We start from the raw sequence: 17808 nt of genomic DNA on the forward strand, positions 1-17808 counted from the left end.
TGTTGTCATCCCCACTGAATAGAAGAGCTCAGCACAATGTCCACTGGGCACCCAATAAAGTGGAATTATTACTATTAAAAATCTCCAAAAATCTTCTATTTCCATCACATTACCTTCAATACAGACACTTGATAAATACTTCTTAAATTAGATAAATTGAAATGTAACATGTTATAGGACGTTTTCCTTTAAGCAGAAAGAATATGAGACTCAAGTGCCAATCACAGTCATCTATTCTTCTTTTTCTTTTAGACTAATTTCCTTTTTTGTTATGAAGCTCTAGGATTATTTTCTTTTTCTGCCTCTGGCAACCCTTTCTCATTCCTCTTAATCTGTAACTATAAAGCTCTCAATAGATTTTTGAAAAAAATCTATTACCTATCTCTTAAGTATACACTCTTTTGCTTCTCCTATGATTACTTCTAATCTACCATGAGATTGTTCCATAAATTTGAAGGGGGTATGTTAGTCTTCCTGAGATTGTTAAAGAGAGATTATTTTCTTTCCTTCAGTGGTGGCAACAGTATTTTATTTATACTTCTTCCATCACACATATATCTGTAGCTTCTACAAATAAATTGGACTCAGCAGTCTTAGCATAATCTAAATACACATTAGATATCAGTGGCTGAAGATATCAAAAAACACATTTTATTTATAAAGGATTTCTCCAAAAATGCGATAAAAACTTACATATGCTCATTATCAAATTATGACACAGACCTCAGAGACTAGGAAAAGACTCTCCTTACCTCATCTACAAGAAGCCTGTTCCAAACTTGCAAGAACCAACAGACCTGAATTATTAATTTAAAATTGTTTGGGGTTAATAGAATATAATTTAAGAGCAAGAGAAAAGCAACCAAATTCTTTCTGAAACATCTGTTCTTGATTTTTAAGTATGTGGGTAACCAAAGCATGTAGTTGGTGATAATATTTTCAAAAAACTCAGATTCTAAAAATTCCTTCTTAACATTCCTACCTTTTTTTCTTCTATATCTATCTCACAAGGCTTTTTATTCTGTCCTTCATGTCCCTGCTCATTATGACATGACTGCTATATGAGGAAAAAGGGTTCTTAACATTATCTTTTTCTAAATCTCCTCTCCTCCTGTGCAACTAGATGGGCATTGATCCCAAACTTGAAGAGGAAATAACATGCCACAAGCGCTGTCTTACTGCATAATTTACTGCACAGTTTGTATTCTAAAATCAGAAACGAGCTAAAAATATTGAGGGTTTCTTTTTTGTGTCTAGTATATACATTTCAGTTCTGTACGATTGTGCTGTTTTCAAAAATTCAAATTAACTTTAAACAACACTCGAAATGCACGCTTTAAGTAACTCTCCTAGAATATTATGAAACTTCTGCGAAGGGTGAAAGCCAAGCAAAGTACCGGGAGTGCCAAATAGAAACGAAGGATCTCACAGGAAAACCACAGACGAGAATTAAAAAGCATGTGTCTGGAAGAGAATGGTGCCTTGAAACAGAAACGTAATTGTGGTGGGTCCTCCAAAGGTCAGCGAGAAGAAAGCATAGGCGGAAAACAGAGTAAGGGGCACTGTCAGGGCAAAGGGCACCCATTTCACCACTGGAGAGATGGAAAGAACCTCGGAAGTTTGTCACCCCGCTCCCCATCCGACGGCTGAACGAAGCCCTTCTACACATCCCGGACTACGGTCTCCAGGCCTCTATGTTTTAGAAGACAGTCACCTCTCTCCCACCCCCTGCTCCCAATGCCCCGTGCCAAGAACCCTGTCACCCACCTCCGAGGACCGTGCCCAGGAAGATACATTTCTTTTTGTGACGTTTCAGAAAATTCCACATAGATCTCAGCATCTTCCGGCCCTGGGGGTGCGGGCTGCCTAGGAGTGGGAGGGTGGTTCACCAGGAAAGCGTTTCTCTGTCACCTGACCTAGACGACCCGGCAGGACCGTCGTTGTTCCCCTGGGTGCTCTCCAGAAATCACAAACCCAACTTTCCGCAGAGACTGTCACCGGAGCGGGAAGGGGGCGTGGACTACAGCAGAGCAGCTGCGCTTTCTGTTGCAGCCACTGCGCCGCCGCAGCGGCTCACTGGTCCCCGGCACCCGGTCCGTCCAGAATTAGCTCCCGAGTGCCTCGCTGTTCGACTCCGCCCGGAAACGGCGGCCGGCAGCCGCCGCGTTCCGTTGCCGGCGCTCTTCCGCTGTTGCGGCCTGCAGTGCTGAGTTCCGCGGCCCCAGGACGGTATGGAGGTGAAGCAGGCATCCACGCCGGCTCCTGGCGGAGAGTTCTCGGTGTTGGTGGAGGAGACCGAAAAGTGGATGGAGGAGGCGATGCAAATGGTGAGCAGCCTGGGAGGTGGACGCCGCGGGTGGGAACTTCCTACGGTTCTCATCCCAACCCTATCATTTGAGCAAACGTCCCGGGTGCTTTCTCATCACCACAGTCTCGATGGCGTGCACGCTCTCTAGGTGGCTGGCTTTCCTGCCCTGAGATTTTATTGAGGCCATTCTCACAGGGGCTTTGGGGGAGGAAGAGAGGAAATACAGAAAGTCTTTTCAACTGGCATGAAGTATGCGCCAAATATCCCTATTCAGTTGTTGTTGGCACGTGCGTGCTGATTCCCCTTCTTTCCCGTGGACACACTCGCAAATGCGCCAAGTCACATTGTTTTGTATTTATGACCCCTTGAACCCATCCAGTAGAAGGAAGCTGAGCATGTGCCTGGTGGAGAGCAGGATAAAAACAAGTTCCTCTGCAGCCAGTTACTACCTGCCATTCATTCGCCCATCCACTCATCACACTGCTCTCTGTCCCTTTATTTCCTTCCATCCCTCCCTTTGAAACCAAGATTAAGGAGGGCTCTAATCAGATTTTTGTAGAATCCAAGCTTTACCCATACTTATGTGTGCCAGCGAGCTCTTTAATAGGGATTAAAGTGTGTTTGAAAAGTACATATATATGTACATTCTTAACCTTTCAGCCTCGGTGTCTTTTTTTGTAAAATGGGCATATATGATAATCTATCTCACAGGGTTGTATAGATTAAGAGAAAATGTTTGTAAAGCACCTGACAAAATATGCTCAATAAATAGAAGCTGTTTTTTTAATCAGATGAACAAAGACTAGAGGAGAACACACAAAAATAATTCATTAACAGATAAAGTTATGGATTATTTTAAAGAAATTTAACAATTTATTTTTGTAGCAAAAATATTTTAACAATCTCATTGAAGAGATAGAATTACAAATATAAAACCTGAAAAGAACCAGTAGTAAATACATGTTAGTATTTCTCGAGAGAAGGCCTGGAATGAAGACGGACTCTTTAAAGTCTATCACCAAAGGCAGAAAACATAAAAGAAAAATTGACAGGCTTTAATTGCATAAATACTGAAAATGTCTACATATTAAAAAGGCAAGATACAAAGTAAAGCAAATGCCAAAGAGGGAAAATATTTGCAACATATATAAAAGGACAGATTTGATAACTTTAATACTCCTGTGTATTTTGAAACCATATGGGGCAGCCGGATGGCTCAGTTGGTTAGAGCACAGGCTCTCAACAAGGAGCTTCTGGACGGGCGGTTGGATTGTTCAGTTGGTTACAGCACGGGCTCTCAACGGCAAGGCTGCCGGTTCAATTCCCACATGGGATGGTGGGCTGTGCCCACTGCAAGTAAAGATTGAACAGGGCAACTGATCTTGGAGATGAGCTGCACCGTCCACAACTAGATTAAAGTACAATGACTTGGAGCTGATGGGCCCTGGAGAAACACACTGTTCCCCAATACTCCCCAATTAAAAAACAAAACCAAAAAAAATAGATATTCTTAGATTGCCTTCTAGAATTATGTTGATCAATACAGTACCCATCAGCACATGTGGCTATTTAAATTTAAATGAACTAAGATGAAATAAAATGAAATATTCAGTTCCTCAGTCACGTTAGCCACATTTCAAATATTTAGTAGCCACACATAGCCAGTGGTTACATATTGGACAGAGCAGATCAAGAGACATTTCCATTACTACAAAAGGTTCTGTTGGACAGCACTGGTCGGAAATGGTCACAGTTCCATCACCAGTGTACAAGGATATTTTGTCCTAACCCCTATTCCCGCTAGCCCTGGAATTACCACTCTTTAATATTTGGTAATATAGGCAAGAAGTAACATCTGTGTAACTTTTTGTTATTCTTTGATAAAGTTATCAAACTTTAAATAAAGTCATCTACTTTATTATTCTTTTGTAAAATCACTATTTTTCATGACAGTTTTCTTTTGGAGAGCTAAGCATATAATAAAGGTTATTGTTGTAATCATCACAGCATCTAATTCTAAGGGTATAGTCTTGGAAACATATATAAGAATAAGTAACAGTGTTGCACTCTTGTTATGTTCCAGACACAGTGCTATGCACAGTGTTTCCTATGGGCCATAATATGTAAGTCCCACAGCAGCCCTATAAGGTGGGTATTATTACAGTCCTTATTTTCATATGGGGACATTGAGGTTTAGAGAGTTAAGTAAATTCCCCACAGTTAGAGAGCTGGTCAGGACAAGCCGTGATTTGACCCAGCCATTGATCTTCACCACTGGCCTATACTGTGCTGTTTGGTTGTATATGCTATATATGTATACATGTGTATTTTTTATAATAGATGTATGTATTATATATGTATATACTAAGTATGTGTATACTCAATATATGTAGACTATATGTACACACATATATATTATATATATGTATGTATATATATATATACATATATATACAGAGAGAGAGAGAGAGAGAGAGAGAGGAGAAGGCAAGTTTTCTAGAGTAAATCAATTATATATTATTGTAGTATACATTTTCTGGGTGCCTAGTCAATCAAGCACAGACACTTACCCATTTCCACAAATGTGGTGTAATGAACTATTTCCTATTTTCGGCCTTGTGTCGGGTGTTGCGGCTGCAAACGTGAGCAGGCATGCTAGTACCTGGATCCGGTGCTTGCGTCCTAGGAGCATTCTGTTTAGTTGATGACATTAAGCCATGCACAAATGAAAAAGTTAATAAGTAACATGTCCAGGGTCCAAAATAAGATACAGATACAAAGCGCTATCAGATAACAGGTGGCAAAGTCCTGAGCCAGTCAGTTGAGATAAATTTTGGATGCTTCCTGAATTTTAAAAGGAATAAAAGGGATGGGGGTCGATGGAAAGGAAAGGAAAGGTTGATCAAAGCAGAGGAACTATCAAGTACAAAAGAAATGGAGGACTTCATCTTGGGTTAGGAGGTGGTCCAGCTATCTGTCTAGAATAGGGCTTCCTAACCTGGACCCAGGTTTTCGGGGGATCTTTAAACCCCGAAACTGTATGTAACAATATTACATGCATGTGCCTGTGTCATGTGAGAGAGTCCATAACTTTCATCAGATTCTCAAAGGTTTGGCTCCAAAAAGGTTAAGAACCAAGGACCTAGAAGAATAATGAAAAGTTAGGCTGGTTCATTTGGGTGGTGGGGAGGATGGGTGGTAGTTGGGAGCCTCTCAGTGCCAGGTTGAGGAATTTAAAGTTGGTAGAGGGAAAAACAGAACTTCTGAGTGTCATCAGCAGTAATAATAGTTGTAGTGTAACCTTTTGGACATTATTATTTTCCACCTAAGAGTTGTTCTGGTTAAATCGTCTCCCCCCACCTTAGCTTTTCTTGTCTCACTTAGAGAAGAAATTGTGGGCACAGGGAGACATCCAATCTGGTCACCTTTGTGTTACTGAAACTCTAGAGAACATTTTCTATCATTTTCAGAGAAACAAGAAAAACAAGCAAGTAGAATTTTAACAAGGACAGAATTTTAATACAGGATTTACAAATGTTATTTATTCTTCTACCTCTTTGCAAATATACGTACTATCTCTGAAAAGGTGCTTAAAAATGACAGTCAGTAACAGTCTTTTGATCACCTCAGCTTCCAATGAGGAAAAAACAAAAATCAGGGAGCTCAAGACCTGTGAAAGGGATTTGTCCCTGAGTCTTCCTTAATATGGACACAACAGAGAACTAAGGCACTACATACTTGTACTATATTGGAGAAAAGGGAAACTCATCTGCATTTCCTTGTTCTAGGATTTATGCATGTGTTAACTGCTCGTGCTGCATCTATTTTTTTTTTTTTTTTTTCTATAGTATTTTCACATATTGAACAAAGATTTTCCACTTTGTCTTTCAGGCAAAAGAAGCCCTAGAAAATATTGAAGTTCCTGTTGGCTGCCTTATGGTCTACAACAATGAAGTTGTGGGGAAGGGAAGGAATGAAGTTAATCAAACAAAAAATGTATGTGAGTTGAATAGTATAACTGAGAACAAAGGTCAGCGATGGTGGGAGTAGAGTGACTTTATCAGTTGGTGAAAAGATGGGTCTATGCAGTGTCCCGTAGGTATCAATGGAAGGGTAGTTTCTCTACACATCTCTTTCTTCTTTTTTTAAAAAAATGTTATTGGGGAATATTGGGAAAGAGTGTGTTTCTCCAGAGCCTATCAGCTCCAAGTTGTCCTTCGATCTAGTTGTGGAGGGCGCAGCTCAGCCCCAAGTCCAGTTGCCATTTTCAATCTTAGTTGCAGGGGCGCAGCCCACCATCCCTTGTGGGAATTGAACCGGCAACCTTGTTGTTCAAGGCTGGCACTCTAACGAACTGAGCCAAGCTGCTGCCATAACCATCTCTTTTTTTGAATGCCTTTTTTTCTGATTATAAAAGTGACACATGTTGACCTTTTTAAAATTTGGAAAATGTAGAAAAAGTTGAATGAACCAATATAAATTTTCAGAGCTAATTTTCTATTTCATGGAGATTTACTGTAACACTTGAGTGAAACCTAAGAGTTGGTTTTATTACATTGGCATGTCAGTGCAGAAGAAATGAGTCTATATCCATTTTAAGCAAATCTAATATATGAAAATTCCACTTTACAAAACATACCAATTTAACTCATATTGCATTCTTTAGTACCTTTAAATAATGTGTTCCTCCTAGTAAATTAAAAAAAAAAAAATCACCCCCCAGTTTATAATTTTGGAGGTATAAAAGGATGTATGAAGAAGCTATTCCTATTTCAGATAATTCATGGAATGAAGTCTCCATACTAGCTGTTTCTACCTACACATAGTATGTATACTTTCGTAGCTTGTGTGACTTTTAATTTATTGTGGTTAGGTTGAGAAGTTCATCAATTAAGGCAATACTTCTTGAACATGGTATTACAACGGTGTCACAGTAAGTATAAATGAAGAATCAGATTTTATGATTACAAGAGGTACGAGGGAGACTCAAGGAGAGCTTATAACCATAACACCACTCACAGATTTTGACCTTATCATGTGATCTTGGGAGCTAGAGAACAAGCTGGTGTTGGTGCTAGTGTTATGTGGACTTTAAAGTTCACCCATCGCATCTGCCAAAAAGAAAACTGAGATTTAGCAAAACATGCAAAATGGGAACCCAGCTTCACAAAGCAATTAGTCTGTGGATGTCAAAATACCTGTGAGATAAGTAATAAACATAATATAGCAATTAGTGAATATAGATACTTATTTGGGAGTGGAATTTTATATTTTAGATAATTGTTATATCTCCCTATTTGTATTTTGTGGTTCAGTGCAATACTGTTCACATAAGAACTTTGAATATCCTAACAACATCCAGCTAACTGCCCAGTGACCTGCGTTTCTTCTGTACTTTGAAATTAGCCTGGATTTATTTTGGTATTTGGAGTCCTATAGAGATGACCCTGTAATCACAGTATGGAAAGACTCGTGACCCCGTTTGAGGAGACCTGAGTCCTACTTTTGTCTTTTATACCACCACTGCCTCCTGTCACCACCACCGTCACCTATGCCAGCTGTGTGTCTTTAATGTCCTAACTTAGCTTCTGCCATAAAAGAGGAAGTTGATTGAAATGATTCAGTTCGACAATGATTTATTGAGAACTATGGGGGGATTTGATTTAGTAATTCTGAATCTGATTTTTCAAACGTTGGGTAACTTTTTTTTTAAGCTTCCCAGTTGGTCCGGCATGCAGTCAGGTTTGGGAACCTCTTCTCTAAAATACCTCCTAGCTCTGAGTTTAGAATTCTGGCTCTCCTGGCACCTGGGGCCACTGTGTCAGCACTTTCCACAGCCTGCCCTATGTCACAGGTAGATGAGCACCTTCCTCTTTGCCCCAGCTGATTTTATACTTGTTGAGGACAGAGACTTTTTATCCCTCACAGCATTTAGCACAGTGGCTTGGACGTAATTAGCTGTCAGTGGGACATTGTTGATGAAAGTCATGATTGTGAATATTATAAATAATGTCACATTGCAGAGTACATTTCTAACATTGTGTGGCATGTGCTTCCTGTAATTCAGATTGCTTTAAGAGGTGTAGATGGCAGTACACCCCATTTTCCATAGGGGGAAACTAAGGCTTAGAGAAGTTGTATAACTTGTCCTGTGCCACATAATTTATAATGTCCTGGGCAGGATTGAAATTTAAGTGTGGTTGATTCCAAATGCTGTGTGATCTCTCCTATATTCTGCTGCCTCCCATGACGCGTCGGAGAGCAATACCAAATCTCTGCTTCTCCCTAGTGTCCACCAGGATATAAAATCTCATCCCAAAGAAAATGTAAGTGATGACCTTCCAATAAACTAAATATAGACTTACGCATAGTGAGGTCAGCGACAGCCTTGAAAACACATTTGAAACTGGAGCACATGCTCGTGAACATTTCAAGCTTCCCCTAAAATAATCAGAATCACTGGACTCATCTTTTTTTTTTTTTTTTTTTTTTAAGACTTATTTTCTCTATGGCATTTTAATTGAAAGAGTGTCCCCCAACTTCTTAGGTACTTAACTAAAATGTCTTTTGTCGGTGAGCTTTTGGTACTTGTACTGGGGAATATGCTGTCAACTGCTAAGGGTATCCTGAAATCTGTATTTGTTAAATGTTGGAAGAAATGAGAGGCCCGGTTTTTTGTATTTATCTTTGAGTGTTTGTAAAAACACAGTTACATGTAGCAACAATGTCAGTGCAAGCCCCTCTCTCTTTTCAGGCTACACGACATGCAGAAATGGTGGCCATCGATCAGGCCCTTGATTGGTGTCGTCGAAGTGGCAAGAGTCCTTCTGAAGTGTTTGGACGCACGGTGCTGTATGTCACCGTGGAGCCGTGCATTATGTGTGCCGCTGCCCTCCGGCTCATGAGTATCCTTTGACTGCCTGGGTTATTGTCTGTACCCTTCCTATGAACCTGAAAGTAGCCAGACACATAACTCGTTCCTAATCTATGAAAACAGATTTATGAAACATTCTGGGAGGTTTACATTACAAAATATAGTATCCCTTGGCCAAAAAGTTTTAGGAAAATGATTTAAATAGTAAAATGATCTATTTTTTTAAATATCTATAAACATGTAAGTGTTAAACAAACTGGAGAAAGAAAAGCTTAGGACTAATTTAAAGTGCTATATAAGGACAAATTATAAATTAAGTTAAAGTAGATTATAAAACTGCGTAGGAAAAGGTTTGAAGAATGTGCACTTAAGTTTTGCCTTTGGACAATAGATTATAGGTGATTTACATATTGTCTTTATTTATATGTTTTTGTTTGTTTATTTTTGCCACAAATACCTATTATAATATATGAAAAACTTCAAGTCAGAAAGAAGTCAATACAAAGTGTAAAACAAGCCAATCATTTATGATATAATTGTAAATAAATGGGAAATTGATAAAGTTACAGCTCTTTGAATTGTCTTTTGTAGAGTAAGTGACATATATACCGAGTGCTGCAAGTTATCTTGAAAAAACAATTTAATAATTTGAAAACTCAGTTTCATACTACATATTATTTACTTATTTTGTTATGTACGTGTGAGTCATTTCTCACTTTAAAAATAATGCAGAGGGTTTTGAGTATGATAAAATGTACAGTCTCTGCTTTTTACAGATGGGACGTATGGTCATCAGAACTCTCCCCATCCGGCCTTACCCAGTGGCTCACCTTTAGTCTGTTTTGTACCGGAGCACAGGTTATATTTTATTTGGGGCAAGAACAGGGAACGAGCTAGTATTTTTAAAAGGTGAAAATTCCCAGATTAAGTGCCTGCCTCCTTTCTGGCTCCCATTTTATAATGAATCCAAAAAGGTGATCGGTAAAAACTAAAGAGAAGAGCACCAAACTGTGAACATTTAGAAACGGCATATTTAGTTTTCATTCTGTTTGCAATTGTGAGATGTTAATGTCTCTATCCTTTATATCTCTTTCTTTTGTGTAACTGGATTGCATTTTTTTCAGCCTAAGCCTCAGCTTAGTTGTTTTTAAGAGTAGCATGAACTTTCCTCTCCAGGATGGCTGGTGTGGACCTACCCTGCATTTCTCACCATACACACTTAAACGGCACATTCTCTAATGGACCTTAATTCTCTCTTATAAATCCCGCTGGTTGTATACGGCTGTCAGAATGAACGGTTTGGGGGTTGTGGCTCGGTTCTAGATATTGCCTCTGCGGATTTACCAAATACTGGGACGCCATTTCAGGTAACACGAACTGTGTATACTTTTTCTTTCTTTCTAATTACTTTAATCTCATCATAGGCTTGCAAATAGCATGTGATCGGTATACCAAAAGCCACACTAGAATTAGATAGGCTCTCAGGACTACTGGTTGAGTTCATTTACGCCTCATTGTTAGGTCATAGGCAGTCATTTACAGGTGAGTGCCTAGCTCTCTTCATGAACAGAACCTCTACCAAAGGAGCGTCCCCAGCCTTCTGAGGTATCTCCTGACAATCCTCACACGTCTTCCCGTATGTTTGAAGACATTATACCAGTGTTGGTGTTTTCACTCAGTGAGTGTTCCTAGCTCCACACTAGAATAAGTTTGTGTGAAGCAGTGACAGTAGATGCTATTTACAGTGAACACACAATATTTTTGCACAAATTCAATTATTTTGCTTGATTGTCACATTTTATTTTTGGTGTCTAGCAATCAATACTTAAGTTATTTTTTTCCCTGCCTTTTTAACGTTAACATTTCCCTCCAGACCCAAGAATCCACATTTCTTTCATGTTCTCTTAGAAATTCTACTTTCCCTTTAATCTTGCAACTTTTATGTTTAAGGCTGTGAGCAATATGAATTTATATTTCAGTGTTTGGTCTGGAGACATATACCTTTTCTTAAACTGGTTTGCTTGTTTTTCTCTCCAAGATGTGAGGTTAATCCTAAAAGTATTTTTCTTTAAAAAGAAAAGGATTTAACAAATGTTGGACATAGTGTGCAGTTAACTTTGGAGACTCAGAGTTTCTTAGAAGAATATTAAGTGTGAAGAGCTACATTTGGCTGAACCCCACTGAGAACAGTTTTGAAACATATTCTGAGTTTTCCCAGCTGAACATGAGCTTTCCTAACAAGTCCTGTACATTTGAGAACAGGCGACTTTTAACATTGCATCAAAAAGAAATTGGAACGATGAAGAGTAAACACAATTAGCTTGATCATTAAAAAATCTTCAAAGTGATTTGATTTTTTCCAATCATTTTTATTAGTAGCTCAAATTTTGCTTACAAAGCTCTGCACATGAATTGCTGACTTTGTGCTTCCGGGCAGAAAAAGATGAACCCTTGGCTATGAGACACGGGTGGAACATTTCTTCCAACACATTAGTGACGTTGAGTGTACACAGTCCTCTGTCACCTACCATGCCCCTGAACAGAGTTGATCTGGCTGAGCCAAAAAACACGTTCATTTGCAGTGTGTGTACCTGGCCAAGTTGGCTCCATTGAGATGAATGGCCATGGTTTAAAGACATATCCCCAGGTTTGATGCCACATTATGTTTTTTTTTTAAATTTAATTTTATTAAATTTATTGGGGTGACAATTGTTAGTAAAATTACATAGATTTCAGGTGTACAATTCTGTATTACATCATCTATAAATCCCATTGTGTGTTCATCACCCAGAGTCAGTTCTCCTTCCATCACCATATATTCGATCCGCTCAACATCACTAATCATCAGAGAAATGCAAATCAAAACTACAATGAGATATCACCTCACCCCAGTCAGAATGGCGATCATCAACAAGACAAATAGTAACAAATGTTGGAGAGGCTGTGGAGAAAAAGGAACCCTCATACACTGTTGGTGGGAATGCAGACTGATGCAGCCGTTATGAAAGGCAGTGTGGAGGTTCCTCAAAAAATTACGAATAGAATTGCCATATGACCCAGCAATCCCTCTCCTGGGTATCTACCCAACAAATCTGAAAACATTATGTTTTTTTAAAGTGTTTTGAGATTCTAAAGTCTTCTGGATGCTGTGTTTTCTTCCTTTATTTGCTGGGTCATGTGTGTGTGGGGGGGGTGAGTTTGTGGGAGGTGGAATGCTGTTTACATATTGCAGAATTATAGATGCTTTTAGTGTTATATTATAAGCAGCATTAAAGTTCATAGAGGAGACCTACGGAACTATTATTTTTAAAGAAGATGGTGATTATAATACCTGCTCCATTTAAAAGAAATTATTTTAATAAGAATGTGTTTTTTTATTAAAGCCACAAATTTGTAGCTATAACGGAAACTTGAAAATATTGCCTTGGTGTCTTAGAGAGATACAATTTCCTTCTCCACCTGTAACTCAATGGTCTCCTCCCTGACTGCCTGTTAGGTTTAAGTATGCCTGTGCTCCACCCCCACCCCGGCCAACTGAATCAGAAGGCTGGGGGGTGGGGGAACATTGGTGTTTTTTAAGAGCTCCCAAGCAATTCTACTGAGCAGCCAGAGTAGAGAACAAGGATGAGAACTGTGGCTCTAACTCCATGTGAGACGATAGCGCTTTGTGCACATGGGTGCTTGTGAGAGAAGTGAGAGGAGAGGTGGGAGCCCTGGGGAGCAGGAACACAACACGGCAGAAAGAGAAGGGGAGTGACTGACGATGCTTAGAATGAAGACGTATTGGGAAGCCAAGGGAAGAGAGAGTTCTAAAAAGAAGCAAGTGTGGTCAGCAGTCTCTGCGACGGCAGAGTGGAGGAGGATGCAATGACCAGTATTTTGGTCAATCAGGGCCCTTGGGGTATCTGAGAGGGCAGTTGCAGTGGAGTCCTAGGGGCACAAGCCAGTGAGGAAGAGGTAGAGGAGGAAATGAGAGCCCCAAAGTGACGGCCATGATTCTGGAAAATTCTCAGGAGCAGGGTAGCAACTTGCTTGGGGGACAGGGTAGCAGGAGGGTTGTTGGTTTTCTGGTGTGTTTTTTCCCCCCCAGCTTTATTGGAATATAATTGATCTATAACATTGTATAAGTTTAAGGTATATAATGTGATGATTTAATATGTGTATATTGTGAAATACTAATACATCCTTCATGTCACATAATTACCATTTTGTTGTTGTTATGGTGAGAACATTTAAGCTTTACTTTCATAGCAATTGTCAAGTATACAATTGTTAACTATCATCCTGTATCTTAGGTTCCTGGAGCTTATTCTAACTTTTATCGTGAAAAGTTTGTAGTCTTTGGCCAATGTCTCTCCATTTTCCCCACCCCTCTGTCTCTGGCAACCACCATTCTACTCTGTGCTTCTAAAAAGAAAATACACACACACACACACACACACACACACACACACACACACACAGAGAGGGAATATTACTCAGCCATAAAAAGGAGGAAATCCTGCCATGTACGACAATATGGATCGATCTCTAGGGCATTATGTTAAGTCAGACAAAGATCTGTCTGATCTCATTGTGTGATTTCACTTATCTATGGAATGTAAAAACACTGACCTCAGAGGAGGTTATTTGTGTCAATGGTGAAGGCTAATGCAGGGTTTGTAGGCCCAGGCAGGAGCCCACTGCAGGCACAAGAGACAGGGAGGCTCGTTCTGAGCAGCGGACCCCGCCTGCCGGTTCCTGTGCTGGTTCCATCCTCTCTGCCTGCTGCTTCCAGACGTTCCTCCTTGACATCTCCTTTCACTGTATCATTTCATGCACCTCAGAAAGGTGTAACCTATCAAGTCCAAACTCCTGTGACAAGCCTTCAAACCCTATATATTTCGGCCTTATTTTGTCTCTTCAGTTTCTTTCCTTATACTCCCTTAATAATCACCCCTGCCCCCATCAGCTAGTTTCCTTACACAGAACCCAAGCTTATTCTTACTCTTTCCCTGAAATGCTCTGCTCAGTCTCTTTAAATATGCTTCATCATTAAGGCAAGTTCAAGTTTCATCTCCTTACTGTTACCACAATTTCTTATTTTTCCAAATGTTGATCTCTTCTCGCCAGTCAGTTACCAAAGATAGCACAAACGGAACACTTAAAAAACATCCTCTATAGTAAGTATAAGAAGAAAAGGATCTTTTCTGTAAAGAGCCTGATAGTAAATATTTTAGCCTTTGTGAGCCACTTATGTCTCTGTCACATAGTCTTTTCTTTTCTTAACAACCCTTTAACAATATAAAAACCCTTCTTACCAGACAGTCCATCTTTGGCTGTGGACTGCCAGCCGTAGCTTTATAGCATGAAACGCTCAATGGATACTTACGATGTGCTAGGTATTTAGCCAGTATTATTTTATTTAATATCATTTAATCCTCACAAAATTCTTCTGGGTTAATTGCTATAACTATTACCTTTTACATATGAGGAAACTGAGGCATAGAACTGAAGTATCTTACCCAGGATCACAGAGCTCGTAATTTCAATAGTAGTTGCTTGAGAAATAATAGTTGATTGAGAGAGTTTTCTGATTGAAGCCATACATCTATTCTCTGGACATATACTTCCTTACCTGTGTTACTAATATCCACAAGGTATATTAACATTTTCTGAAAAATGTTTACCTAATTATGTACATGTTGCTGCTCTTATGGGACGTAACACATTTTCATGGGCCTTTGTTCATTCTCGACACTCTTGTTTCATCAGTGCATCCCTGGATATCGGGCTGAGGAAGCAGTGGAAATGTTAAAGACATTCTACAAACAAGAAAATCCTAATGGTCAGTTTTCCCCAACTGTATATAATGTACCTCACTTGAAACAAACCAGTATGAAGAGAATCTGACTTGGGCTTACCTCTTCATTTTCTCTTTTTCTTTTCTGTTCTTTTCACAGCACCAAAATCAAAGGTTCGGAAAAAGGAATGCCTGAAATCCTAAACTTCTTCTAATGAAGAACTAAGGCCCCTGGATGAAATTCTTGGACTGAAAGCTGGTGACATCACTGAATCATATGTTATACACTTTCCTTAAGCCGTGGGAAAATGGTCTCATCATTTGCTCTGTTAAAAGAACAAATTAGCACTTTTAAAAAGTCTGACAATTGTAATCAACTATTCGCTTTTCCACAAGCTGAAAGAACATGGTAAGAAGGGGAAAGTTTAAAGGTTGAGGTTTTAGAAATTAGTAAGCAATGCCTGCACTTCCTGCCAGAACCATTATGCCCAGTCCAGGAAAGTGCCGACTGTCAGAGAACGTGCAGCCGGACGTTCAGCGCGAATGTGTGTGTGTGTGTGGGGGGGGGGGGGGGCACTGCACGGCGCACACCTGCTCCAGGCCTGGAATTTCAGAATCGGGGTCTTCATTCTTTGCAGCTGCTGTGTGCTCCCAGGGTGTTAGGGGCCCATGACTGCCTTAGAGATTGAATATGAGTTGTATACACGTAGACCATGTTTATGTGGTCTTTGGAAAAAACTTTTTGCTTTTATAAAGCATTTGGAGAAAACATATTTTTAAAATAAGTGCTTAAGTAGCACTTTTAAATTACAGCATATTGCTATAATAAGACCTTACTTAGGGCCCTTTAAGATGACTAGTCTTAAAAATAAAAAGTAAAAGCATAACTGGGACATTGTTTCTTTGTCGTTGCACAGCTGTACCATGCCAGGCCCCATTCGGTCATTGAATCAGTGAACAAAACAAAGAATCCTGGCCTCGTGGAGCTTATGTTCTAGCAGGGGAGACAGATAATAAACGGAACAGATTGTATAGCATGTTAGAGGGTGGTAAATATATGGCGAAAAGGAAAAGGAGAACAGAGTAAAGGGGATGGGCATGCCCTTGGTGCTGGCAATGCTGGTTGCACAATTAAGTGGAATGGGGAGTTTGATCTGAAACCGAATACCGTTCTTTCTTTTTATAAAAATCCAGATTTAGAATTTAAAATCTAAATTTGCAAAATGTGAACACAACCCCAGAAAGGGTATCCAGAGCAGGAAGTCCCAGACACTCAGGCTGGCTGAGTGCGTAAGGGCTGGTGCTGAGGGAAGGGCCGCTTGCAGGCCACGCTGCAGTCACCGGCTCTGCCCAGAAGGGGGCCTCGCCGTTCCACCGGAAGCCCAGCGCCAGGCCCTGGACGGCAGCTTCTTCTCGGTTGCATTTCTTCAGTGGATTCATTTTCTTGATGCAAAGCATCTGTATTTGTTAGTTCTGCCATTTGGGCGATGTCTCTGACTTGTTTGTTTTGAATTACATTACAGGCTGGAATGTAATTGTGGTGAAAGTACTTTTAAATTGCTGAGAGTAGCAGCTAATCAGTTACATGCTTCAGAGGATTTATAATTGCTTGGTTTTGTACGTGTGTTTTTAACCGCATTTGAGAAGTTTTATAGAGAAGCATATGCATGGTTTTAAATCTATAATAAATGTTACATGTAACTTCTCTTCAATTTCACCTGCTTTTAAAATCATCCTCATTAAATTTTAGTACTTTGACTCATTTATCCAATTTGCAGTGGTCATAATTCATTTCTGACTCCTTATGCTTTTCTGTACAGACTTCATTGCACTTATTGTCTTCATATCATTTTGTCGGGGATTACTTATAGACAAAAAACCTGGAATCTTTCCTCTAGAGAGTACCACCAGTAAGTCTGGCCTAAGCATTCTTATGCCAAGTAGGTTCTTGGTAAACATTTGTTAAATAAAATTATTAATTAAAACTTTGGGGACAATGAGTCATAAGGAGCATATCTAGGATAAAAAGCCAAAGCCAAAAATAGTATATGAGTATTTAAACCCAGGGATAGCCATTATTAAAAAGATCAAGAAAATATAATAATAAAACTATAAACAGGGAGGGATAGAAAAGACTTAACGATACACATACGTCTGTCTTTGTTCTGTTTTGGAGAATGGGTATTTTCTAATTCCCAAGCGTGGCTGAAAATTTAAATTTTGATTACGACCTTTTTGATTCTCTCTCCAGTGATTAACTTATGGAAGACTCTGTCTTAATTTTTTGGTCTTAGGCACAGTTCCCTCCATTGTTTTGGGGGAAATCAGTTTAGACAGCGTATTGCAGATTGACAGGCGGCACCTCCAGTGCTGGTACAGGACGATGGTGGGGTCATAGACACTGAGGCTGTGGGATTCTGACAGCAGTTTTGAAGTGGTGGTGAGGAGTTGTGCCTATCTGAGGAGGTGATCCTGCTTCCTGAGTACCACATTCTCCAGCTACTTAGACAGGGCTTAAAATATTAAGACGCTCCAGTTCAAAAGATGAGTCTAATTGATTGATACTGATAGTGCCTAAGAGACTAGCTGAGAGACTTGCTTTGTGTATGAGATAATTCTGGAAGTTGTGGGATGTAAAAAGGTTTTAGCATCTGGGCCCTATTTAGAGAAATTAGTGGGAAATGATTGCATCTAAGTTGCTGGAGTATCCAGTGTTTGCTGGTGTTTGCAGTGGACTCAGCTAATAGTGGGTAATGCTTTGTCAAGCTTCAATCACTGACAAAAGATCATGTTAAAATATCTTTGCACTTTCTTGTTACTTGGCACAAACATCTCTTCCTGTGT

At 39.7% G+C, this 17808-nt stretch overlaps 2 protein-coding genes across 3 annotated transcripts in view; one reads left to right on the forward strand and one right to left on the reverse strand.

Moving 5' to 3' along the window:
- PEX3 (peroxisomal biogenesis factor 3) overlaps positions 1 to 2145 on the reverse strand; it is a 32420-nt gene extending 30275 nt beyond the window's left edge. For both annotated transcript variants that reach the window (XM_088795434.1, XM_019744459.3), the window contains exon 1: positions 1768 to 2145. In XM_088795434.1, coding sequence (XP_088651560.1) covers positions 1768 to 1840 — 73 coding nt within the window. In that variant the 5' untranslated portion in view covers positions 1841 to 2145. The remainder of the gene's footprint in view (positions 1 to 1767) is intronic.
- ADAT2 (adenosine deaminase tRNA specific 2) lies at positions 2145 to 16730 on the forward strand. The gene is made up of 6 exons (XM_074333667.2): positions 2145 to 2327; positions 6200 to 6304; positions 9063 to 9213; positions 10443 to 10549; positions 14937 to 15009; positions 15125 to 16730. Exons 1-6 carry the CDS (start codon positions 2232 to 2234, stop codon positions 15166 to 15168), a joined length of 576 nt encoding a protein of 191 aa, XP_074189768.2. The 5' UTR covers positions 2145 to 2231; the 3' UTR covers positions 15169 to 16730.
- The last annotated feature ends 1078 nt before the right edge of the window (positions 16731 to 17808 follow it).

This window comes from Rhinolophus sinicus, chromosome 2, assembly GCF_057876585.1.
Source record: "Rhinolophus sinicus isolate RSI-liver-muscle chromosome 2, RSI-T2T, whole genome shotgun sequence".
Classification (NCBI taxonomy): Eukaryota; Metazoa; Chordata; class Mammalia; order Chiroptera; family Rhinolophidae; genus Rhinolophus; species Rhinolophus sinicus.

Excerpts from the sequence above, each read along its gene's own strand:
- ADAT2 (XM_074333667.2), top strand. The coding sequence starts at position 2,232 with ATGGAGGTGAAGCAGGCATCCACGCCGGCTCCTGGCGGAGAGTTCTCG. Across the intron at positions 2,328-6,199 it reads TGGAGGAGGCGATGCAAATG|GCAAAAGAAGCCCTAGAAAA; the intron begins GTGAGCAGCCTG and ends TTTGTCTTTCAG. Across the intron at positions 15,010-15,124 it reads CAAACAAGAAAATCCTAATG|CACCAAAATCAAAGGTTCGG; the intron begins GTCAGTTTTCCC and ends TTCTTTTCACAG.